At 40.8% G+C, this 26,313-nt stretch overlaps 1 protein-coding gene across 3 annotated transcripts in view; it reads right to left on the reverse strand.

The window, feature by feature from the left end:
• Positions 1-25,769, reverse strand: part of med30 (mediator complex subunit 30) — a 45,250-nt gene extending 19,481 nt beyond the window's left edge. For 2 of the 3 annotated variants that reach the window (XM_048530128.1, XM_048530126.1), the window contains exons 1-3: positions 25,480-25,769; positions 19,197-19,405; positions 4,730-4,888 (exon numbers count right to left, since the gene is read on the reverse strand). In XM_048530128.1, coding sequence (XP_048386085.1) covers positions 4,730-4,888; positions 19,197-19,367 — 330 coding nt within the window. In that variant the 5' untranslated portion in view covers positions 19,368-19,405; positions 25,480-25,769. The remainder of the gene's footprint in view (positions 1-4,729; positions 4,889-19,196; positions 19,406-25,479) is intronic. The other variant, XM_048530127.1, reaches the window with a different exon arrangement.
• Between the last annotated feature and the right edge of the window lie 544 nt (positions 25,770-26,313).

Raw genomic sequence — 26,313 nt, forward strand, 5'->3', positions numbered from 1 at the left:
TTCTGGAATACGGTGTCCAGTTTCTGGTCGCCCAGTTACAGGAAGGATATTATCAAGCTGGAGAGGGTTCAGAAGAGATTCATCAAATTGTCGTCAGGTATGGAAGGTTTGAGTATGAAGAAAGGCTGGATAGGCTGGGACTTTTGGCACTGGAGCATAGCAGATTGACAGGTGAACTGGCAGAAGTTCATAAAATAATAAAGATATATCAATACAGTTGACGGCAGTTGCCTTTTCCCTAGGATGGGGGATTCCAAGACTAGGGAGTGCATTTTTAGGGTGACTCAAGAGATTTAAGAAAGACAAAGGAGGAAATTCTTTATCCCCCAGAGGGTGGTTTGGGTGCGGAATGAACTTCCCGATGAAGTGGCGGATGCAGGTACAATTGCACCATTTAAAAGACATTTCAATAACTATGTTAAGATGAAAGGGTTGTAGGGATATGGGCCAGGAGCAGGCAGGTGGGACTAGTTCAGTTTGGAATTACGTTCGGCAAGGACTGGTTGGACCAAAGGGTCCGTTTCTGTGTTCTATGACTCTATGGCTCAAGTATGGAGCTACTATTGTTAAAGCAGTGTAACAAAACAAGGTATTTCACCACCTACCCTCAATCTACCAGCAAATTTCCATTGCTGCCCATTGTTCATTCACAGGAATATTTTTTCATCTTAAATCTTTCATTTCTGTACCTTTTAATGCTGCTATTTACCTATTTTAAAATATTGTCAAAACATTGCACAATGCTTTGAAGTTAAATTATATTTTAATAGTAAATCTCAACAGATAACAGCAATTTAATACAGCAATATTTATTCAGATTTCTGAAGCACTACATCAAGCTGCGAGTTTGGTCACTTCTGAATTTAATTTTCTTGTGATCTGTGCCATAGCAGCTCATCAAAGGAACCAGTGAGTAGACGAGCCATCAGGCAGATTGCCCCAATTCAATTCACTTGTGGGCTCGGTCAACATAAAGCAAAAAAACAGAAAACTAAAGAGGATCATTGTTCAAGTCCTTGTTATCAGTAAATTTAACTAGATCATCAGTCTCTTCATTCAAGTCATTTACATCAATTGTGGAAAGTCAAGGCCCCAGCATTTTGCCCAAGGCACATTTCATTACATCTTTCTAATGAGAAAATGACTTTTTACGCCTACTGTTTTCTGTTGGCTAGCCAATCTTCTAGGCATGCAATATATTGACCCACGTATATCAACAGGTTTTATTTTCCAGAATAACCTTTGATACGACATTATAGAAAACTCCTTCTGCAATTCGAAGTATAGTAAATCCATCAGTTCCTGTTTAGACACAACACCATGCTTCTTGGAAACTTAAGTTGGTTGATCATCATTTTCATTTCACACGCTGACTCTGCTTGATTACCTCGAATTTTCTATGTGCCTTGCTACTGTATCTTTACTAGCAGCTTCTAACATCTTCCCTATGACAGATGTAAAGCTAAGTAGCATGTAGTTTCTTGCTTTCTGCACCCCTTGGTTTTTGAATAAAGCTGTTAGATTCAGCCTTCTCTCTAAGTTGTTCAGCTGTTCAGAGATTCTGTGCATAACAATTGACATGCTGACACACAGATTTCCAATTGCAGAAGCTGCTAAGCATGGATCTCGGAAGTCTGCACAGTGGAAAACAATTACTCATAACATAGGTCACATTCACTATTTTCCAATCTAATGGAATCTTCACTATACCTAGGGACTTTTAGAAAATTCAGAATAATGTATCAACTATCTCACTAGTCAATTAGCTGAACATTTCTAATTTTCTTGAGTGACTGGTTTTCCTGATTTACAGCTATGTCTGGAATGTTGCTTGTATATTTTATAATGAAGGTTAAGCAAAATTAGCGTTCAATTCATCTGTCATCTCCTTATTTTCCGCTTTTAATTCCCCAGACTCACTTTCTATAGAAAGAACATTCACTTTAAATTTTCAGGAATATCAACAGAAACTCTTACTATTAGCTTTTATATTTCTAACTGGTTTCTCTTATACGCCACTTTTTCCTCCTTTCAATCATTTGGGCAGAGTATTTTTAAAAAAAAGCAAAGAACGACCAATCTTCAGACTCAGTTGATTCGACTCTTGCCCAATCAGGAGGCTGTAGGTTCAAATCCTACATCAGAGACTACAGCAGATAATATAGTGAACAACATAGCACTATGTTGTTTGGGGTGCCATCTTTAACACAAGATATTAAAGAGACTTCACATCTGCCCTCTTAGGTGGATGTAAAACATCTCATAGAACTATAAGAGAACAGTGGGGAAGTTCTTTCAGTCTGCTAGGAAGCACTTAACCTGCAGCCATCATCACTAAAACAGATTTGTTTTTAAATGAGATAACAAGCAGTAGAGCTGGATGAACACAGCAGGCCAAGCAGCAGAGGAGCAGGAAGGCTGACGCTTTCGGCCAAGACCCTTCTTCAGAAATGGGGAAGGGGAATGGGGCTCTGAAATAAATAGGGAGAGAGGGGGAGGCGGATAGAGGAGAAGGTAGGTGGAGAGGAGACAGACAGGTCAAAGAGGCGGGGATGGAGCCAGTGGAGGTGTGTGTAGGTGGGAGGTATGGAGGGGATAGGTCAGTCCAGGGAGGAAGGATAGGTTGGGGGGGTGTGAATGAGGTTAGTAGGAGATGGGGTGGGGCTTGAGGTGGGAGGAGGGGATAGGTGAGAGGAAGGACAGGTTATGGAGGCGGGGACGAGCTGGGCTGGTTTTGGGATGCGGTAAGGGGAGGGGACATTTTGAAGCTTGTGAAGTCCACATTGATACCACTGAGCTACAGGATTCCCAAGCGGAATATGAGTTGCTGTTCCTGCAACCTTCCAGTGGCATTGTGGCACTGCAGGAGGCCCAGGATGGACATGTTGTCTAAGGAATGGAAGAGGGAGTTGAAATGATTCGCGACTAGGAGGTGTAGTTGTTTAGTGCGAACCGAGCGTAGGTGTTCTGCAAAGCAGTCCCCAAGCCCCTGCTTGGTTTCCCCGACGTGGAGGCGGCTGTAATGGGAACATCGGATGCAGTATACCACACTAGTAGATGTGCAGGTGAACCTCTGCTTGATGTGGGAAGTCTTTTTGGGCCTGGGATTGGGTGGGTGGGTGGGTGGGGGGGGGGGGGGGCGGTGGTGTAGGGGCAGGTGTAGCACTTCCTGCAGTTGCAGGGAAAAGTGCCGGGTGTGGTAGGGTTGGAGGGGAGTGTAGAGCAGACAAGGGAGTCACGGAGAGAGTGGTCCCTCCGGAAAGCAGATAAGGGTGGGGAGGGAAAAATGCCTTTGATTGTGGGGTCAGATTGCAGCTGGCGGAAATGTCGGAGGATGATGCGTTGGATCCGGAGGTTGGTGGAGTGGTACGTTCGGACAAGGGGTATTCTGGACAGGGGAAGGAGGGAGACACGAGGTGGTGAGGAGTGGTGGTCCTTGAAAAACAAAAGTTATCTGAGATGTACGGGAGTGGAATGCCTCATCTTTGGAGCAGATGCAGCGGAAGTGAAGGAATTAGGAATAGGGGATGGCATTTTTTGCAGGAAGGTGGGTGGGCTCCAGCATCTGCAATTCCTACTATCTCTGTTTTTAAATGCATTGCTGCTTGTCTGTCATTACTATCCACTGATACATCTTTTCCCCCCATCATAATAGCAGTACTGCAGAAGTACTTGATTAGCCATAAGGTGCTTTGGAATATCCTAAGGCTAAGAAATGCAAGGTTGAAGTGCAAGTCTTTATCACGTTCCCACATCCACTTCACCAGTAACTACGCAGTAATTACATTAAAACTCTTTTGATATTCTTTAATGATTTCAGTATCTTTTTGAATATTATCCTTACACTTGGCAGTTGGCCACATCGTTTGAAGCCATTACTAAACCATTTGATTAAGTAGCTTCCTTCAATTAATTTATAGTCAGTGCAACATCATAGGGCTGTGCTACACAGAGTCCTGCCCATTCAGTTTTCAAACAAGCTAATTAGTTTGGCATTAATCATAAGCTCCAAAACACCTCTGGGGAAATGTTTATTAAAAAAGTTGATGGATAGTCTTCATATAATAATTTCATTCAGCTCAATGAAGTCTGGCAGATTAGGAAGGCATAATCTACTAGGATGAAACTGAAATGGCCCATCGCTTGGGGCCTTTCTTCACTTTAACAGAACTATAGATTACCTCTAAAACATGCTCTGACTTTATCCATCATGGGTGCTAGGATAACTGGTTGAAAATGCACAAGCTTGACGTGCACTCTGCATTTAAGTATCAAGATAATATTGTGTGGACAATGGCTCAGATGCTGCTGGCTGAAAATGTAAAACAGTAACAAGCAATTTATATTCAAAATACAACATGGTACTCATCACAATACGTGGCTCAATGCGAGGGGGGGGGGAAAGAGCGCAAGAGAGAGAGCGTGTGTGCGTGTGTGCACACGCACGCAAGAGAGGGAGAGAGACAGACACAGCGTGAGAGGGAGACAGATTGAGAGAGAGAGAGTGAGAGATTGAATGAATTAGAATTTGAATTGGGCATATCCTTCAAATACAACCACAAGGGAGTGTTGACAGGGGAGTACACATGAGCAGTTGCTTTTGCCTCACATTCATACATATTTATATGCTTTTTCGATTAAGCAGGATATGCTAAACGCTTCATCTTTTTTGTGTCTCTGCCATTTGCCCTCTAAAAGGCAGCATAAACCAAGTCTAGGTATTTCTTACCTCCATTGGGACAGGATCTAAGCCAGCACAATTTTCATTACATTTGTCGTAGACTAGTCGTAACTTCCTGAAGAGCACAGAGAGCTGTCGAAGGTGCTCTTGCAGTTTCCCCTGCCTATCCTGATGGGTGGCAGTGTGATATGATACACCATTTGGCAACTGAAATGCAGATAACATAAATTGAGAGATTTTTGTATTAAGAAAAATTGTATCTGTAGCAATCCATTACCAAATCCTTGCAACTAACCAAAACCACCATTTAATGTTATGACAGAAATCACTGGGTGTTGAGTTATTTGAAGACTAGTATTTTTCTTAAGTTTGCTGACACCGGGACTTACATTCAGATTCAGTAGAATGCAATTTAGTTGTAAGGTTTGCAAGATCAGCGTGCAAACAAAAAGCACACTGCTGAAGAATGAACAGGATGCTTTATTTAGCTGAACTGCGGGTAGCAGGAAAATTTACAATAATCTAACTACAGTGACAATATTACATCTTATCCTGGCAGGTTAGACCTGCCAGATTTAACTCAACACTTTTAAGAGCAAAAAATTATTTGCATTCAAACAGTGGGGAGAAAAGTGATAATGGGTATCTTGATGGAGTGTAGAGATGATCAGGAAAAGTCGATGACATTAAGAAATACAAAAACAGTTAGTCAGAGACTAGAGTGATGACCACACTAATAAAAAGGTTATTTTGCTAGACTGAGGTGTCAACAAGGTCCCACTCCATCTCCAGAAACCCTGACAGTTTCATGCCTGACTTGGGGGACAGGATAGGCACAATTACAATATGACATCCATTGCCATATACAAAACCCCTTCTTCCATTACATACAGGCAAAAAGTACAGTCGTCAAAAATCAGAAACAAATTGCAACACATTGACATGGATGATTTGGACTGAAGGGTCTGTTTTCGTGCTGTGTGACTCTATGACATTTTTGATTTAACAATCATCTGGATCAGCTTCTCTAGTCTTTCCAACTGGCTTAAGACCCTCATCTTTGATACTATTAGAGTAAATATCCTCTGCACTCTTTCCAGTATTATGGTTCCCGGATCAACACATCTTTCAGCTTGGTCTTAACATGACTTCTGAAGATTCAATGTAACTTCCTTGCTTCTGTAATCTATACTCCATGCATTAAGCAGAAGGTCTCATATTTATTTTCTCTTAAAATAGCCATTGCAACTTTTAAGTGATGTAAAACTATACACTTTGCACATGTTTTTCTTCTACAGCCAAAATTATATAATTTGATTCATTTTCTCCTTTTTCCTGTTAAAGTGCATCAGCTTACATTTCTTTGCATTAAATACTAGCAGCTACGAATCTACCCATTTCAAATCACGTCTGCATACTTCCTGCCAGTCTGAAAGGCTTTTCACTTACTCTCAGCAACTTAGGATGCATCTCATACAGACCAAATGGCTTTTTTATTCTAAGTATTGTTAGTCACAGTATTTAATTACATCAATCTAATTCTACTTTATCTCACTTGTTTACTCATTCTACGTACATGGTATTTAATTAAGACAGATACAAATTATTAATTTAGTGTCTCAGTCATGTGTTTCCAAAGGTTTCCCCGTTAGAGTGTGCAAGAACCAAAGATTAACTTCTGTTCCATCCTAGTGGTGCCAATCTGAACGGTCCTCTCACATTATTAGACTTTTAACAGCTGTTACAGCATCACTTTGTCTAACCAGTAAGGCCCCTTACCAGCACCACCAAATGGAAGCTGATCTACACAAGGATAGTACTGGACAAAGTTGTGTCTCAATCTAATGTGCCCTGCATGAAAGTTGACTGTTTGTCAAATAATAAAAGCCCCACTTGTCCTCACTTGATCCAGATCTCCCTCAACTTCTCAGTCTTGGATCACAGCATGCATCCAAGTGGTTCTTTTCAGATTTGGGTATATTACCAAGAGAAGGCTCAACAACAGCAATTTGCTTAAACATGAACATTTATTAAGTAATAAACAATGATTAAAGAGGCAATAATAAATGGAAAAGGAAAAAGAAACTAAAAAAACCAACTCTCACACTTTTTCTAGAAAAAGCAACAAGTCACATGCTCTTCTGCCTGGCTGGTCTGGAGGCTTAAGTTTGTTCCTGGCATTGTTCACGATTCCAAGCTGAAGCGAAGTCCAGCAGCAGTAGGAGCGGCTTGGAATGAAACTCTCTCCCTGTTACAGTCTGACAAACAGCCAGCACAAAGAAAGCAGACACAGAAAATACAGGATGGGAAAACAAGTGCAGGTGTCATCTTTGGCTCGTGAAGGAATGCTCATAGGACTCATTCAAGGTTATGCAGCTTGTCCAGTACTATTTAAAAATTTCCCAGCCTATTTTCCCCATCCTTTACAATCTATTTTCTCATGTAGCTGTCGAATATCATTAACTTTTCACTCTTCAGTCCATCCTCCACACTTTCCTACCCATGTGCCTGTCCGTATGTCTTTTAAATGCTGGAAGTGAACCTGCACCTACCACTTACTCTGGCAATTCATTCCATACACACAGCACTGCATGTGAAAATGCTGTCCTTCAGGTCCCTTCTAAATATTTCCTCTCTCTCTCTCTCTCTCTTTGCCTTTCCCCTTAAAATTATACCATCTAGTTTTGAACTCCGCTACCCCAGGGAAAAGGCCTTTGCTATTCATCTTATCCATGCCCCTCATGATTTCATAAAGTTCTATAAGCTCATCCCTCAACCTCCTACAATCCAGGGAAGAAAAGTCCTGCTTACGTTTTTTTCTCTCCTCTAGTCTCCACCTCTAGCCAAAACCCCTTCCCAGTCAACAACAAAAAATTCCCTAGATAGTGCTAGTTCTGAAAAAGGGCAACTGGACTGGAAACGTTAATACTGCTTCTTTCTCCACAGATGCTGCCAGACCTGAGTTTTACAGCAAATTCTGGTTTTGTTTTTTCTCTCAGGGGTTTTAGTTGCCTACCAGTGCCTCTTTACACATTTGACTCCATAGCTACTAATTCAGTATGCTTTTTTACAAAAAAAAGTTACAAAAATTTAAATGAATACATGATATTGAAGGGAACAAGGAGTTTTAAAACAGATCAAACTACTATTCCAGATAGCATGCACCCAAGATTACTTACAGAAGAGGTATTGTTCACACACAAACTAACCAGACAGAAGGGAATTCAGGACAGATACAACATATCTTAATAACCTGTAGGAATTCTTTGATAGGGTTACCAGGCTCAGGAATAGAACATAGAACATAGAACAGTACAGCACAGAACAGGCCCTTCAGCCCACAATGTTGTGCCGACCATTGATCCTCATGTATGCACCCTCAAATTTCTGTGACCATATACATGTCCAGCAGTCTCTTAAATGACCCCAATGACCTTGCTTCCACAACTGCTGCTGGCAACGCATTCCATGCTCTCACAACTCTCTGCGTAAAGAACCTGCCTCTGACATCCCCTCGATACTTTCCACCAACCAGCTTAAAACTATGACCCCTCGTGCTAGCCATTTCTGCCCTGGGAAATAGTCTCTGGCTATCAACTCTATCTATGCCTCTCATTATCTTGTATACCTCAATTAGGTGAGTTGAATTGTTTCAAATTGTTGAAAAATAGAATCTACACAGTTTCAATTTATATTTTGGAATGTATTCTGTTGAACTGGTCGATCCGTTTTCTTGGTCAGTGCTGTCTAAACTTATCGAAGAACACAATACAGGAGAAGATCGAGTCTCTCTTATCATGACAGATCTTAAATCGGTAATTTTAACATTCCTGCTGAACAAAACAAAACCTCAGCTTAAAATTGCTAGTTAACCCCCAGCTGCAACAGCTTTTCGGGCAGGGATGGTAAGGACAGTTCCAGATTTCCTCTATGCTTTGTAAAGTTTTCTAATATCACCCCCAACTCCCTAAGTGGCTTTCCTGTAATTTTAAAGTGTAGGCCTTTCATCAAGTTTCCCACCAGAGGAGATAGCTTCTTCTACATGTCCTGTCAAATCATTCAATCATTTTAAACACCTCTAAGGGAACACAAGCCTTGACTATGAAACCTATCCTCATCCTTTACCCCTTTCAGTCCTAGGATTATTCTGGTGAATCAGCACTGTACCCCTACATGGCGAGTATATTCTACATGAGATACAATGTCCAGAACTGAACAGTTTTCCAAACACTGAATGCAACACCCTCAGTCTCAAGAAACTAGAGTGCAGGATGAGGTTTAATTGGCACACAATTGACAAAAGGAACATGCTAAGGCTACAAGCTGACCTTAAATTGCACACGTCAGATGATATGGAATTTCTACCCTAGAAGGACAAGAGCAGATAAAACATTGAAAACGGAAATCTGTACAATACATTTCATAGCCATAGGATGTCCCAAAGGTGATGACATATTTTGGAAGTATAGTCAATGTTGTAACGCAGGAAATTCCACAGCCAGGTTGTGTACAGCAAGCTGCCAGAATAGCAATATGAAAATAACCAGGTAATCCAGTATGAATTAAGGAATAAGTAATGGCCAGGACACAGTAAAGCTTCCCTGCTCCTCTTCAAAGCTCACACAGGATCTTCTACTTTCACCTGGGAGAACTAACTTGATTGAGTTTTTTGAGCAAGTAATGAAGTGGATTGTTGAGGGCAGAGTGGTGTACATGATGTATATTGTCTTCAGGAAGGCTTTCAACAAGGTTCCTCATGGTAGACCCGTCAGCAAAGTAAGAACAAATGGAATACAGGGAGAACTAGACATTTGTTTACAGGACTGACTCGAAGATGAAGACAGAGAATGGTGTTGGAGGGTAGCTCTTCACACTGGAGGCCTGTAACCAGCAGTGTGCCACAAGGATCGGTGCTGATGAAGGCAATTAATATCCTTTATGTGGACTTTTTTAGGTGGCTGTTGTTAAGACTGCTATACAATAGGCTGCCACACAACAGCTGCTATATAGCCCTGCACCAAGGTCCTTCCTTAAGGGGACACTGAACGAAAAATCTTTTGAGAAGAATCTGCAGCCATGTGCAAATTTAGTGCACTTTTTGAGACTCCTCAGATACTAAAGCAGTCCGTGTCACTGCAAGGTCTGGACAATGAGACTTAGACTAATAAGTGGCAAGTAATGTTTGTGCCAAGACAATAACCACCTCCAAAAGTAGGAAATCTAACAATCACCATGACGTCCAATGTCATTTCAATTGCGGAATTCACCACTACCAACAAATTGCTAGTTACTGCTGACCAGAAATCGAACTGAACCAAACACCAACATGCTGTGGCTGCAAAAACTGGTCAGAGGCAAGGAATTCTGCAGCATGTAACTCATCAATACGTGCACGCCATCTACAAGGCACAAATAAGGAGTGTCCACATTTCTGAAGGGTGCAGCTCCAAAAATATTCGAAAAGCTGAACAGCATCCAAGATAAATTAGTCCATGTTATTGGTATACTATTCACTACTTTTAATATTCACTCTCCATCAAAGCACAGTTGCAGCAGTGTATGATTTACAAGACACACTGCAGAGACTCACGAAGCTCCTGTAACAGCGCCTTCCAAGCCTGTGAGCTTGTTCATCCAGAAGGGCAAGGATAGCAGACGCACAGGAACACGTGTGCTGAAAGACATACAACACACTCAACACAATGCCTTTTTCAGGATTTGGGTTTCAAATTAAAAGTTTAACAATTCCGTTCAGAAGACAGAATTAAATTTAGAAACAAGCCTAATTTCTCTATCTGGAATAGTTCAAGCTAGTTGAAGGAAGAAACCACCTTAGTGAATGTTTTAGCTTTCAAAGCAGCAGGGTTTGGTTAGAAATCTGCAGGTTATCAGAATTAAGAAAGTGAAAGTTTAGATTTACAGATGTGTGTGAAATTCACGATGGTAGACTTTAGTAAAGACTCATTGAATTGTTTTTATAGTCCATGATAGGGAAACTGCAAGGAGTCAGAGTCTAGGAGATATACAGATGGAAGCAGACCCTTCAGTCCAACTGGAACTATGCTGACCAGATATCCTACATAAATCTGGGCCCATTTGCCAGCTTTTGGCCCTTATCCTTCTAAAACTTTCCTATTCATATACTCATCCAGATGCTTCTTAAAATGTTGTAAATATACCAGCCTCCATCTCTTCCCCTGGCGGCTCATTCCATACAAACACCACTCTCTGTATGAAAAAGTTGTCCCTTAAACCTCTTTTAAATCTTTCTCCTCTCATCTTAAACCTATGCCCTCTACTTTTGGACTACAACATCCCAGGGAAAATACTTCGTCTATTCACCCTATCCATGCCCCTCATGATTTTATAAACCTCTAAGGTCAGCCTTCAGCTTCCAATGCTCTAGGGAAAAGCAAATTCATCCTCTCCCTATAACTCAAACCCTTCAACCTTAGCAAATCATAAATCTTTTCGAAGTTTCACAACATTCTTCCTATAGGAGGAAGGCCAGAATTGCACATTGATTCATCCACTTGTGAAGTACTACGTCCTGGACAGCCGCAACATGAACTCCCAATTCCTATATTCAATGCACTTACCAATAAAGGGAAGCATACCATGCCTTCTACACTAACCTGTCTACCTGTGACTCCACTTTCAAGGAACTATGAGCCAACATTCCAAACTCTTTGTTCAGCAACACTCCCCAGGACCTTACCATTACGTGTACAAGTCCTGCCCTGATTTGCCTCTCCAAAGTACAACACTTCACATTCATCTAAATTAATCTCCATCTGTCACTCTTCAGCCTATTGGCTCATCTGATTAAGATCCCATTGTACCTTGAGGTAACAATCTTCACAGTCCACTACACCTCCAATTTTAGTGTCATTCACAAACTTACTAACCAGTCCTCCTATGTTCACATCTAAAAAGCAGTGGATCCAGCAAAAATTTTGTGGCACATCGCTGGTCACAGGCCTCTAGTCTGAAAAAGCAACCTTCCAACACCATCTTCTGTCTTCAACCTGTGAACCAGTTCTGTATCCAAATAGCTAGTTCTCCCTGTATTCCATGTGATCTAACCTTGCTACACAGATTAACGAGGAACCTTTTCAAGCACCGTACCGAAGTCCATACAGAGCACATCCACCGCTCTGCCCTCATCAATCCCCTCCGTTACTTCTTCTAAAAGAACTCAATCAAATTAGTGAGACCTGATTTCCCATGCACAAAGCCACGTTGACTAACCCCGATCAGTCCTTGCCTTTCCAAATACATGTAAATCCTGTCCCTCAGGATTTCTTCCAACAACGTGTCCACCACTGATGTCAGGCTCACCTACAGTTCCTTGGCTTCTCCTTACCACTTTTCTTATACAGTAGCACAGCATGAGCCAAGCTCCAGTCTCCTGGCACTTCACCTCTGGCTATCGATGATACAAATATCTCAGCAAAAGGCCCAGCAATCTCTTCCCTCGCTTCGCACAGAGTTCTAGGGTACACCTGATCAAGTCCAGGGGATTTATCCACCTTCATGCATTTTAAGACGTCCAACACTACTTCCTTTGTAATATGGACAGGTTTCATGATGTCACTACTTATTTCCCCACATTCTAACTCTTCCATATCCTTCTCCATGGTAAACACTGATGCAAACTACTCATTTTGTATCTTACAACTACTTATTGTGAATCTCACCCACCTCCGGCAGTTCCAAATGTAGGCAGCCTTGCTGGTAATTAAGGGCACCTACTCTCTCCCTAGTTACCATTTTGTCTTTAATGTATTTGTTGAAATCACTTTGGATTCTCCTGAACCATGTTTGTCAAAAGCTATTTCATGTCCACTTTCTGTCGTAAGTATACACCTCACGCCTTTAAAATGCTCAAGGGATTCATTCAGTCCCTGCTCTCTCTACTGACATATTCTTCCTTCCTTTTCTTGACTGAAACCTGAATTTCTCTAATTATCTACCATTCCCTACACCTAACAGCCTTGCTCTTCACCCCAACAGGAACATACTGTCTCTGGACTCTTATTATGTCATTTTTGAATACTTCCCATTTTATAGCCATTCCGTTAATCTGCGGACATCCACGCACATCTTGTGGAAGTTCTTGCCTAATACCATCAAAAACTGGCTTTTCTCCAATTTAGAACTTATAGATCCAGTCTATCTTTTGCCATCACTATTTTAAAACTAATAGAATTATGGTCATTGGACCCAAAATGCTCCCCCATTGACATCTCAGTCACCTGCCCTGCCTTCTTTCCCAAGAGTAGGTACATCCACATACTGAATCAGAAAATTTTCTTGTGCATGCTTAGATTCCTCTCCCTTTATGCTTCAGCAGTCCCAGTCTATGTTTGGAAAAGTCAAATCCCCTATCATAACCACCTCACAGGTAACTATGACCTTCTTACAAATTTGTTCCTCAATTTCCTGCCGACTATTGCAGGGTCTATAGTACAATCCCAACAAGGTGATCATCCTTTTCTTATTTCTCAGTTCCACCCAAATAACACCCCTGGACGTATTCCTAAGAATATCCCCCTTAAGTACAGCAGTAATGTTATCCTTAACCAAAAACGCCATTCCCCTTCTCTCCTGCCCCCCTTTCCATCCTCCCTATAGCATCTATAGCTTGGAACAGTAAGCTGCCAGTCCTGTCCATCCCTGAGCCATGTCTCGGTAATTGCTATGACATCCCAGTCCCAAGTTCCCAACCATGCTCTCAATTCATCTGCCTTACCTGTTAGGCCTCTTGCAATGAAATAAAAGCAGTTTAATTTATCAGTCCTACCTCGTTCTCTGCTTTGTTCCTGCCCGCCCTGACTGTTTGGCTTCTCCTTTTCCCAACAGATAATAATCAAAAGAACTGCAGACGCTGATCCAGCAACTTTGTTTTTGTTCCTTTTCCCAACAGTATCAGTGAGACTGGTCTCTTTCCTCACTATCTCCCTGGACCTCACCCATCCTCCCACACCCCAAACTCCCCACTGCCCCACCACCCCCACCCCATCCCCTAGCTTAAATTCTCCCATGCAGCTCAAGCAAATCTCCCCGCTAGCAAATTAGATTCCAATTCAAATTAATTCCCTCCTTATTCAGGTCACTTCTACTCCAGAAGAGATTCTAATGATCCAAAGCGTTCTCCCTTGCACTAGCTCCTCAGTCACACATTTATCTGCTCTAGACTCCTATTCCTAAACTCGCTAGCTTGTGGCATGGTGCATAATCCAGAAATTACGATCCTCGAGGATCTAGTTTTTAAATTCCTAACTTCCTACATTCCTCTTCTCAGTATCTCATCTTTATCTCTTCCTTTGTCATTAGTTCCAATGTGTACAACAAACTCCTACTAGTCCCTCTCGCTTTTGAGAATATTCTGCACCCTGTGAGGTTTCCTTGATCCCAGCAATAGGGAGGCAACACACCATTCTGACGTCTCGCAGCTGGCCACAGAAACATCTGTGCCTCTGGTTAAGGAATCCTTTACCACAACTGATTGCTTGAAACCTAGCATACCACTCGTTACATTCAAGCCAGTCTCAGCACCAGAAACCTGGTTGTCAGTGTTACATTCCTCTGAGACTCCATCACCCCTCACAGTATCTGAAACAGCATACTTGTTTGAGACGGGGATAGACACAGGAGACTCCTGCACTTACCTGCCTTCCTCTCCTAACTTCCTAGAAGTAATCCATCTGCCTGACCTAGATCTTCAGTTTATCTCACATCCTGCAACTGCCATGCATCATACCCCTAGCGTCCACAAATTCCTCACTGCCTCTAACTCCCATTCCAACAAATCCATGTGGTCTGATTGAGAATCCTATCATGCACACTTCCTGCAGACATAATCATCAGTAACATGGAAACTCTTCCTAGTCTCACACCCAACAGGAAGAGCACATCATTCTATGAAAGACCATCTTTGCACTTTAATCTACAGACCCAGAAATAGCAGTCTTACTACTCTAAAAACACTGTTTCAGGCTAATTTGGTACCTTTTTCGTTAAGAGACAGATCTCAATAAGAACATGTAATCAAAAGAACCCACTCTATTCACTATTGTAGATTTACAAAAAAAAGCCACTTAGCTGCTCCCCTGTTGTGATCGCCTCACACAGATTTCTACAAAATCAGCTGTGAATTTTGCTCAGAGATAACAGGAACTGCAGATGCTGGAGAATCTGAGATAACAAAGTGTGGAACTGGATGAACACAGCAGGCCAAGCAGCATCTTAGGAGCAGGAAAGCTGACGTTTCGGGCCTAGACCCCGCTGAAGAAGGGTCTAGGCCCGAAACGTCAACTTTCCTGCTCCGAAGATGCTGCTTGGCCTGCTGTGTTCATCCAGCGCCACACCTTGTTATCTCTGTGAATTTTGCTGTTTGTTTTATTTTCCTTAGATGAGCTCCGACATACAGAAGTACTTGAAATCAAACAGCAGAGGCAGCAGCTGTGAAGGTTCACTGCTGAGTCAGACAGCAGCGTAGGTTTCTTTTTCGGTTCACTCACTTCCCACCACGTGGTCACTGCCTTTGTCTCCCTTCCTTCTTTATTAAATTGTTAATGTTTTGATTTTATTTCCCAAAGTTTCACAACATTGCAATAGATTATGAAACTGTAATTACTGCTCCTGGAATGAGGAACTCAACTCCAACACTGAAACTACCTCAAAAAAAAAGGAACAGTTCTTACAAGCCCAACTGTTATCCCATCTGCCATCTTGGATTACCCAGAATCCTTTTACCCCTCAGTTAAGTAGGAATGCTGAAGAGTTGAGAGAAGTTACCATTTCTCTTCACTATCTCTAAAGTATAGTGTTGGGAAACAGTTTGAGACATGTATTTGAGATCTTTCCAACTGTCTTCTAAGCTTATACAACTTGGTTTATTTAATTTCTTCTTTTATATAGTAAACCTCTGTTGTTAGAGAAAATCCTCATATGAATGTGTTTCAGTGATAAACCACCACATTAACTAAGATGATAGGTGGAAGATATAGGTGAGATGTCAGAAGTAGGTTCTTCACAGAGTGGTGGGTGTGTGGAATGCGCTGCCGGCAGTGGTGGAGGAGTCAGATACTTTAGAGACTTTTAAGTGACTCTTGGATAGGCACATGGAGGATAGTAAAATGTAGGGTATGCAGGGTAGATTGATCTTCGTAGGATAATAGGTCAGCACAACATTGTGGGCCGAAGGGCCTGTACTGTGCCGAACGGTTATACGTTCTATGTTCTAAACCACATTAACGAGAGCTCTTCTGGCTCAGTGATAGTGTTCCTTCTTCGGGACTACGAGACATGGGATCAGGGCCCACCAAATCCAGAGCTGTGTAATAGAAAAAATATACTAAAGCACAGTAACTTTTCATGTGGCACTTTGTTGAATGCTTTTTCTAAATACAAATACACCACAAATGTACTGGCTATCCTTTATCTAATCTGTTTATTATGCTCAAGAAGTCCAATAAATTTGGCAAGTTTGATTTCCCTTTCATAAAACGAAGCTGACTCTGCTTAACTGTATTATAGCCTTCCTTATACATACTCCTTCTTCAATACTGGATCCAACATTTTCCTAATAAAAATTGTTAGGCAAACTGGCCCATAGTTTACTACTTTCAGTGTTCCTCTTTTCTGAATGGAGCTATTACCTCTGCAGTTTTCCAGACTTCTAGGATTTTCCAGGACTTAGACAATTTTAGAAGACTACAACCAATGCATTACTATAGCCATTTTTTTTGAAATCCTAGGACGCAGGACATCAGGTCCAGGGAACCTGTCAAACTTTAGTCTAATTAGTTTGTCCAGCACTTTGGCCCTAGTGTCCCTACTTTAAATTCCACCCTCCCCTTTGTTCCCTGATTTCTGTCACTGACATGAATTGAATGTCTTCTACCACAAAGACAGAAACAAATTATTTGTTCAAAGTCTCTACCACTTTAAAGGATAAAGGGTAAAACAATCACTTTGCTTTTTATACGTCTAAAAATTCTTACTGTTTTTTTTCTATCATCCTAGGTTCAGAAGGAACAACATCAGGCTAGCAGGAAGGCAAATGGAATGCTGGCCTTTATTACATGCATAGTAGAGTATAAGAATATGGAAAACTTTCTAGAATTGGGCTGAGATTTGATGAGATCACATCTGGACTATTGTAAACAGTTTTGGTCTCCACATTGAAAGGAAGATCTCCTTGAATTGGGAGGTAGAACAGTGAAGGTTCACTAAGTTGGTTGCTGGCTCTCAAATGATGACAGACTGAGTTTATATTCCCTGAAGTTTAGGAGAATGAAAAAATATATCATTGAAAAATACCACATACTGACAAGATGGCTGCAGCAGACCGATGTTATTTCCCTCAGCTAGGGAATCCATGACACAAAGGCTCAGTTGCACACAAGGGAATAATCTTTGAAAACTTAATACGTTAAAAGCCCATTTGTGAATCTTCTCTATTTGAGGATGCCTGATATTAAGTGTGTTTATATCAAAGAAAAATTCTTGGTCTCTCAGGGAATGCAGGGGTATGGATGCAGGTGCTAAACTGGACTGGGTACAGGATCATGTATTATTGTACGAATAATAAACTGGGACAATATGGTCTACTCCTGGTCTTATTTCTTAAATTCTTGGTTAATTTCTACTACATTTTTCTCATCCTTTGCTAAAAATTTCTAAAATTTTCTCAATCCTTTTGTTTCCCACCAAGCTTTGCAACATTGAAACAAAAGACAATCAATTTAATATTATGCCTAATTTCTTTATTGACCTTTGATGGTTCATTTTTCTAGCAGCTTTTTTTCTAAGCGGAATAAATCTTTGAGAATTACGAAGAATCTCCCATAATGTACACCACTGCTTTTCTACCGTTTTACTTTTTAACTGTCTCCTGTGTATTTTAGTTAAATGGCTCCATGCCTTTGTGACTGCCTTCATTAAGGTTAACACACCAGCTTTATGACTCAAGTATCTGATACCCAATAGAATGTGAAAGTCTACCTTCGACACTTGAAATTCACAGAGCTGCCCAATTCCTAGTTAGTAAAATTAAGACACAGATAACCTGCTACGGTCAGATCATCACAGAATCCCTACAGTATGGTAACAGGTCCATTGGCCCAACAAGGTCACACCGCCCCTCAGAACATCCCAACCAGACCCATCACTCTTAACCCACCTAATCTACATATCCCTGAACACTACAGGCAATTTAGCATGGCCAATCCACTTAGCTCACACATCTTTGGACTGTGGGATGAAAGTGGAGCACACTGACGAAGCACACGCAGACACAGGGAGAATGTGCAAACTCCACACAGACAATCGCCAAAGGGTGGAATCAAACTCAGGTCCCTGGCGCTGAGGCAGCAGCGCTAACCACTGAGCCACTGTGGCGCACTTAAGGTGGTGACAAAAATACTGGGAACTCAACAGAGTAGCATGTCCAGCCCTTTATCTTGTAGATATTAAACACGCATTTGTGTTTCTATTTGTTGGAGGATTACAGGGTGGTGGGGTGTGCAATAACTAAAATATCTGGCTTCTCTCCAGCCAAAGTGCATTTGCAAATGGAAAAAACAGAATGTTGGCATTATACTACAAATTGGAAAAACTGACATTTATTTCACAGCTACTGTACTGCATCACGCACAAAAAATGTTGCAACAACAGAATCTGCTTCTGCAGCAATTATTCACTCAGACTGGGAGAGCTTATAAGCTACAGCACATTTGATTTGTCAACTTTCCATTTCTGGATTCAGCAGTACCACAGTCTAATTAATCAGTAAGTAAATGCTAGTCAATGAAAAAAGTAACTGGAACAAGACAGAAGAGATTGTTCCTTTTGAATCATTTTTGAGTTGGCACCAGCAATTTTCAGAGTAAGAGAACTTATTAAATTTTCAGAAAATAAAATATTCCAAAAATGTAAACAGGAAAAAAAATGACCGAGAAGGAAATACCTGCTCTGAAAGACAAGTGTTTCATTTGGAAGTACCTGTCAAACTTGTCGGAGTTTTTAAAGCATACATAGGGGGTAAATTCAATTCTCATATTAATTTATTTACTCCCCTATTTGCAAACCAGGAATCAACTACTGGAAACTGGTCACGCAACAAGCATGTTTTAGATTTAGATACTCATCTACAAATTGAGACTCAAACAACTTGTACAAGAATTGTAACATAGCAGGTCATCTGGCTGGTGGTCATTCACTGACCAAAACCATCCAAACCCATCTCATTCTTTTTGATTCTTTTTCAAATATTAACCCAATTCCTTTTTAAGTTGAAGTTATGGCTTTAAAGCAGCCTGTGGTGTCATATTCAAAGTGGAAATTATTCACTGTGGGAAAAGACATCTTTTAACTTTCCTTTCAATTCTTCTACAATGAATACTATTATCATTGACTGCCACGCAGTTGGCAGTGATTCAGAATTCTAGCTCCATTCACAATATCTGTGTTGCAATGACAACACAGGTAAAAAGCAGACACTGACCTGCATGTTCCTGAGAAGCTGGAAGATCTCCATGGTTCTCGAGACAATGTCTTGCACCGTCTCTTGGCCAATTCGGCAAAGGGAAGCTGTGTTAACTTCACGGCCAGCCTGACCCTGGGGTCCAGAAAATGCTCCAGGCATCCCGGCACCAGGCACGGGGGGTGTTGCCATGATTCCCTTTCTTCTAACACGTCAATGTTATTAAAATGCTAGCAGAAAGAATTTTGCACAAACAAGACACCGTGAGTATTTCAAGGGATGACAATTTAGTGAAGAAATTGAGAATACTATGTGCTTGCAACACACAAAACCTGCATATGATGTTAATTAATAAAACATAAAATCTTGATTTTGATATTTGACAGTGTAATTATAACAAAATTGTAAAATACTCAGGTGTTAATGATGGTCTTAGCTGATAGAGAAACATTATTTGTAACAATACCAAGAACACTGAGCATGTTGTTGCATCACAAAACCACCCCTTGAGACTCATCATCCACATGGATAATGTTATTTCATTTCCATTTCTTTCATTTCCAATCTCAGAAGCAAAATTTGCAGGTTCTCCATGTGTGCTATAGTCTACAATTTCTACCCCAATGAACTTCAAATGTGGGTATTTGATGACATAAATGTTTGTTCGCGAACAAAATAAGAACTTAAACAATTCAGATGATAAAAGAAACAGAACTTCACTCAGCAGTAAATGGTCTTACAGCAGCTGTACCTTATAGTTAAAAACAAAATTAATGGCAGGTTTTATTTTCAAGGAAATACCTGTCACAGTTAGGGGTACAGGCCAAACACACAAAAGCAGCCACTCACTACTAAACCACATTTAAATTGTACAGAACTGCTCTGTCTCCATAATTTTTGTACACTTGATTTACAAAGCCGATTCCTCAAATTTAAAACGATTTCAACTAGCATCCACTGCATTTTGTGTGAGATTGTCCTATACTTCTAGCAGCCTTGATTTGAATAAATGTTTCCTAATTTCTCTTTTGAATGGCTTGGGTCTGATTATAGATATTTTCAATCAGCCAATTCAAACATGTCATGACACACCTCTGGGGCAGATGGAACTTGAACACAGGCTTCCCTGACCCAGAAATACAGATACTACCACTGCACAAGATCACTGTACCTCTGGCTACAAGATTATATCACTTGCTCTAGGCTCCATCCACCAGCAGCTAGTATCTCTCTACTTCAATCTTAAAACCATTGATCAAATAATAATTTAAATCTTACATTAATTACAAGTCAAATTGACGTAACCTCAGCTCAATCTATTCTTGAGTTCAGCTAATATTTTGGTAAATTTGTGCTGCACATTTTCCCAGGTTAATTCATCCTCTCTGACATACAGTGCCCAGAAATCTACATAGCACTTCAGCTAAGGCCTAACCGGAGGGTTTTGTATACCCATAGCTAAAATTTCCTTCCGTGGAATTTCTGGTCATTCTTTGCAAATTCAATAACATAGTGATTTGTATACTTGAAATCCTTTTGGGATTGCTGCTGTTCTAGTTTTACACCAATTAAGTAATACTAGGTCACAAGAAACAGTGCAGGAGCAGACCATAAATGCTAAAATTAAGCAAAGAACCGAGGATGCTGGAGATCTGAGATAAGCACAAATAGAAATTACTGGAGAAACTCAGCAGGTCTGGCAGCATCTATAGTGAGAGAAATATTGTTAATATTTCAAGTCCAAAAGCTGAAGAAGTTCTGAAGGGTCACCGGACTCAAAATGTTAACTCTTTCTCACTCCACAGCTGCTGCCAGGCCATATACCTTGTTAAGCTTGTTCCATCATTAATATGATCAAGACTATCAAGACCTTTCAGAATCGTGCATGTTTCAATGAGATTGTTTCTCATTCTTCTAGATCCCAGAGAATACAGACGCAACTTGCATTGCCTCATCATTGGGCAAACACCACACTCCGGGGACAAATTAATTGAATCTTCACTGTATTACCTCCAATGCAAGTATATGTTTGCTTAAGAGCGGAGACCGAAATTGTATAAGGTTTTACTGAGACCACATCTGGAATACTACGTGTAACTGCAGCAAGATTTTCTTATTCCTGATACTCAGATCTTTCCTTTTGACCCAAAATGGACAACCTCACAATTAAACGCAATGAAATAGATCAGTAACAACATGGTGTTACCCCTAAAATAATCAATCTCAATGCAATTTTGTGCTCCCACTTTACCAAACATGATTAACAGCAAAGCTAAATGCATAGCTTTTCATTATGTTGTCAAACAGATTCCATGCAGTCTGCATTGAAACCCATCAAATGTGATGGATTTGTTCACAGAATCATAGAAACATAGAGCAGAAAAGAGTGCTATTTGACTAACAAGACCTCTATGGATTCTTTGAAAAAGGCAGTTGTGTGTAGTCAGGCCCGTAACCCTCTAAACTAACTAATTCTCAGATAATTGTTCATCTTCCTTTAAAATGATTTAAGGAATTATTTCCACCCCCTTTCACCAAATCAATTGTTATAATCCACTTGACCATTTTGCAAGTTAGCTGTGGCACATCTTTTAAAAGTACTGTTTTTCAAAAACACTTCAGGCAATTTCTAAAGCAAACTTCTTGATCAGGTTATTGTAAATTTTCACTTGATCTCCCTTTTCAGAAGCTAACAATTACAATGAGCAGATTACCAGAAATTATGGGAACTCCCTGGATGTCTTCAGTCACGTAATTAGTTCAACCACAGTACCATCACAGTTTACTGCCTTGAAGAGGTTACTGGGACATATATTGACAATTTAAAGAGCTCAAAGCAGTAGGGGGACCAGAATTAGCACCATGGCAGTCCTTTAACAAAATTTAAAAATTCCATTAGATTAGCTTTCCGAATGTTCTGCTACAGGGTAAGAGAATAAATTTTAGGAAGTTACTTTTCACTGGCAGATTAATAGCAATATGCGCAAGACAAAGTCTTTTACTCTTAAACCCTCTTGCAGACTGCTTCACTGATGTCCAATATCTTCCTTTTCATTTGATAAAAGTGATGAACAATGTAGTCTTGAAATCAAAAATTCAAGGCAAAATCTTACAATTTGAAACAATCAACTTCCAATGTGGCCAATGATGATCAACTCTTGCCAATTGTAACTACCAACTAGAGTTGCTGCTTTTCCATCTGACTGCTGCTACATTTAAGTAGTAGTCTTCCCACAAATCAGGATCAGTAACAATGAAACCATATTTTTTTCTCCAAACCAACACTTGATTCTATTAACTAACTCCCCGATTCCAATTGTAGCCTGGTCCTATTCAGCCTCAAAAGTCTTGTTCTACTTTGACATCAGATTTGATAACAAGATCTTCTATCTTATTTGCCACATGTGCTTCTAACTCATTCCTCTACCACTGAAAGTTTTACTGATCTTTAGCAATCAGAGATTGACTCTTCATATATTCTTTTTTCCACACTGCCCAGCTCCCAATTATTACGAGGTGTAGAATTCTGACATCAAATTTGGTACTGTGCATCCACTAAATTTGATCAGCTTCAATCATTCTTTGTGCCTCAAGAACTTCAAGATGTATTTTGAAATCTATAAAATGTATCTTGTGCTTCCCCAGACATAATACACCCATTTCTCCATCTCCAAATTATTTTTCATTAATGACACCGGTACCTAGTTTTTCACATCAACTTATAAAGGGTTAATCACTTAATCAGGAGAGACGATAGTGATAATAGGCTAGCAATCCAGAGGCCCAGGGTAATGTCTCTAGAGCCTGGGTTTAAGTTCCAGCATTGTAGCTGGTGGAACCTAAATTCAATCAATAAATTCAACATGATTTCTGTCATTGAAAGTGAGAAAAATCTGGAATTAAAAGTTAATTTCACTGGTACCATTTCTGGAACTATTATTTGTCATAAAAACTGATATAGATCGCTAACATTCTTTAGTATTCTGACCTGGTCTGTCCCTTATGTGACTTGAGACTCAACATTAACTGCCCTCTAGGGCTATTGAAGATGGACAAGAAATGCTGTAGTGGCTTTGCTTGTGACACCCACATTCCATGCACAGATTAAAAAATTTTCCCTTTCGTTTGGATTTTCTTCCAAAACTATTTTGTCCATTTAATCTCCTGCCTTCAAAACCTAAGAAAAAACTTTAATCCCTTCCTTTAATTTTTGTTTAGCCATCTCTGCCTCACTTAAAAAAGATGCTAAAAGGAATTGACAAAGTAAACATAGAGAGGATGTTTTCTCTTGTCGAGCAATCTATAATGAGAGGTCGTAATTTTAAATCTGCTACTGCTAATCCTAAAACAGACATGAGGAGAAATTTCTTTTCTGAAAAACAGTTGTGATCTGTTGAACTCATTACCCCAGAGTATGGCTGGTGCAAGGGTAGACTGGATTTGACTTGTTATTGTCACGGGTACTGAGATACAGTGAAAAATATTTCTTTGTACGCTATCCTGACAAATCATACCTTACATAATTACATCAGGGTGAAAGAACAGAATTCAGAGTATAGTGTTACAGCTACAGAGAAGATGCACAGAAAGATCAACTCTGTATTCTCAGAAGTTTAGAAGAATGATAGGGGATATAATTGAAACTTGCAAAATTCGTAATAGGATTGGGTGGCATGGTGTCTCAGTGGTCAGCACTGCTTCCTTACACTGCCAGGGACCCAGGCTCGATTCCACCCTCCAGCGACTGTGTGTATGGAGTTTGTACATTCACCATGTCTGCGTGGGTTTCCTCCCACAGTCTAAAGATGTGCAGGTTAGGTAATTTGGCCATGCTAAATTGCCCACAGTGCTCAGGGATGGGTCTGGGTAGGATGCACTGAAGTTTGGTGTGGATTTGTAGGGCTGAAGGACCTGTTTCCACACCGTAGGGATTCTATGATGATAAAATACAAGAGGTCCATTCACAAGCCTGGTAAAACGGGGAAGAAGCCATCCTTCAATTTGTTACTTATTTTCAAACTTTTGTATCTTTTGCCCAATGGAAGAAGGTGGAAGAATATATAAGCATGGTGGGGAAGTCTTTGATTATGTTGGCTTTTTCCTGTAGCAATGGAGAGTATAGACAGAGTAAATTTGAGGAGATAGACAGATTTTTAAATTAGTAACACATTGAAGGGTTACAGGAAATGAGCAGTAAACAGAGTTGAAGCTGAAATGAAACCAGCAATGATTGCATTGAATGGTGGAATAGGTTGAGGGACCGAAATACCTACTCTTGCTCCTAATTCTCATGTTATGTAAAAGTATTCCAATAAAATATTCTAATGTAAACATTATGTGAACTACAAAAACTAATACTAACCTTTGTGTTTTAATTCTGACTGTCCATTCACTCAAATAAACAGCAACATCTCATCTCAGGTAAAAAAGCTTCCAATATAAAATTAAATGGTTTCAGTTTTCCATTTGTACCTATTTCTAGGTAACTTAAATTGGTCTGTGGTATGCTGAAAAGCAAGTTACTATTTTAGAAAGTTTAATTAATGTGTAGTCTGAGAAATAACACAAGAGGGAAATTTCAGAGCCTCAAAAGAAAAGGTAGGAGACAGCAGATGCCAAGCACATACTTGCATTAGATATGCTCTGTATAGAGGACAAACAACAGGCATTCCTCAAAAGGGTTTATCATTGCCTGAGAAACTGGGTCAGATGCACACAGCTGCAATTCCTTCAGGCCACCAACACTTAAAACGGTGTCACTGGCAACATAGTTAATAATAATATAAATGAATAGGGCCTATTAGAAGACAATGTAGACAATTTTGCTCTGATGTAAACTTATTCTCAAAGGTTGTTTTGTAAGCTATAAATCTTGTTCCTAAGCCAGTAACTAAAGAGATACCTGCACCCCAAAGTGTGAGTGAGTGAGTGTGTGTGTTGGGGGGAGGGGGAAAAGGACAGAGGAGGGAAGAAGGGTATAGGGAAAAAGAACTTAATTTCATATTCAAGCAAGATCAACATTTTCTTGTTTGTTTATGTGACAGGGTGGTAAGTGCTGTAAGCATATACGGTCGTATGTGAATACCTGGCCTGAGCTCTGTAGCCTGACAGAACACAGTGAAGACCCTCACCTCAATGGAGTGAGCTCTCACCAGGTTATCATGGTGCAAGGGGAACACTGTCGTTTTTATTGGAAGGACGGTTTAAAGTAAAATCAAACATCAGCAGGTTGATGCCAACAGAATTATCGTTCCCTGACAAATGCTTGCTAAACACACGGACCCACTTCTTACACAACACTCACAAATTGTGGAACTTTTCAACAAGAAATAGGGCTGGTAGCTATCCGAACGTCGATGCCTTCCAACCACGAAAGTGCGCAGAACGCCGGCCGCGGCTTGAACAGGCACAGCTGCTTCGATCTCCAAACACCGTGCCAATGCTGAAACGTTATTCATCTCGATACTCACAATCCAACCTCATCCTCAGATTCCCAATCCAGAGAAAGGAGCCAGGAACACGGCTCACTGACACTCAGCCCACCGGCTGGCTCATGCACGAAACTGCAACCTGCGCCTGCGCACTGCCCCCGGCCGCCCGGAACCGCGCCTGCGCACTGCACGCGGCCGCCCGGAACCGCGCCTGTGCACAGTGTCCGGCCGTCCGGAGCCCGTGCCTGCGCAGCACTGTGCCCGCGCACAGCCGCCGGCCGCCCGGAACTGCGCCTGCGCACAAAAGTGGGGGCCCAGGTTTCGATTTACCATTATTCCACGCTGCAGAAGTTCTGTGAAAAAAAACTACTTACGAATTGTCAAAGCTGTACTTTAAGCGAACAACTGAATTCGAAGATGGTGCAAATGTTGCTAAGAAGGCTCACTGGAACTGAAATGTTAACTCGTTGTTTTCTCTCAGATGCTGCCAGACCTGTTGGCGTTCTTCCAGCATTTTCTTTCTGTTTCAGGCTAATGCTCTTGGCAGTGGGCAGAACTTACATTTGGGTAATAAAATCTGCAATTAACCATTGGCCTACAGTGTGACGTGAGGAAAACTACCACCTGGATAACAGTGTCACCCTTGTCTGGGATAATGGGAACTGCAGATGCTGCAGAATCCAAGATAACAAAGTGTGGAGCTGGAT

Source organism: Stegostoma tigrinum, chromosome 5, assembly GCF_030684315.1.
Source record: "Stegostoma tigrinum isolate sSteTig4 chromosome 5, sSteTig4.hap1, whole genome shotgun sequence".
Taxonomy (NCBI): Eukaryota; Metazoa; Chordata; class Chondrichthyes; order Orectolobiformes; family Stegostomatidae; genus Stegostoma; species Stegostoma tigrinum.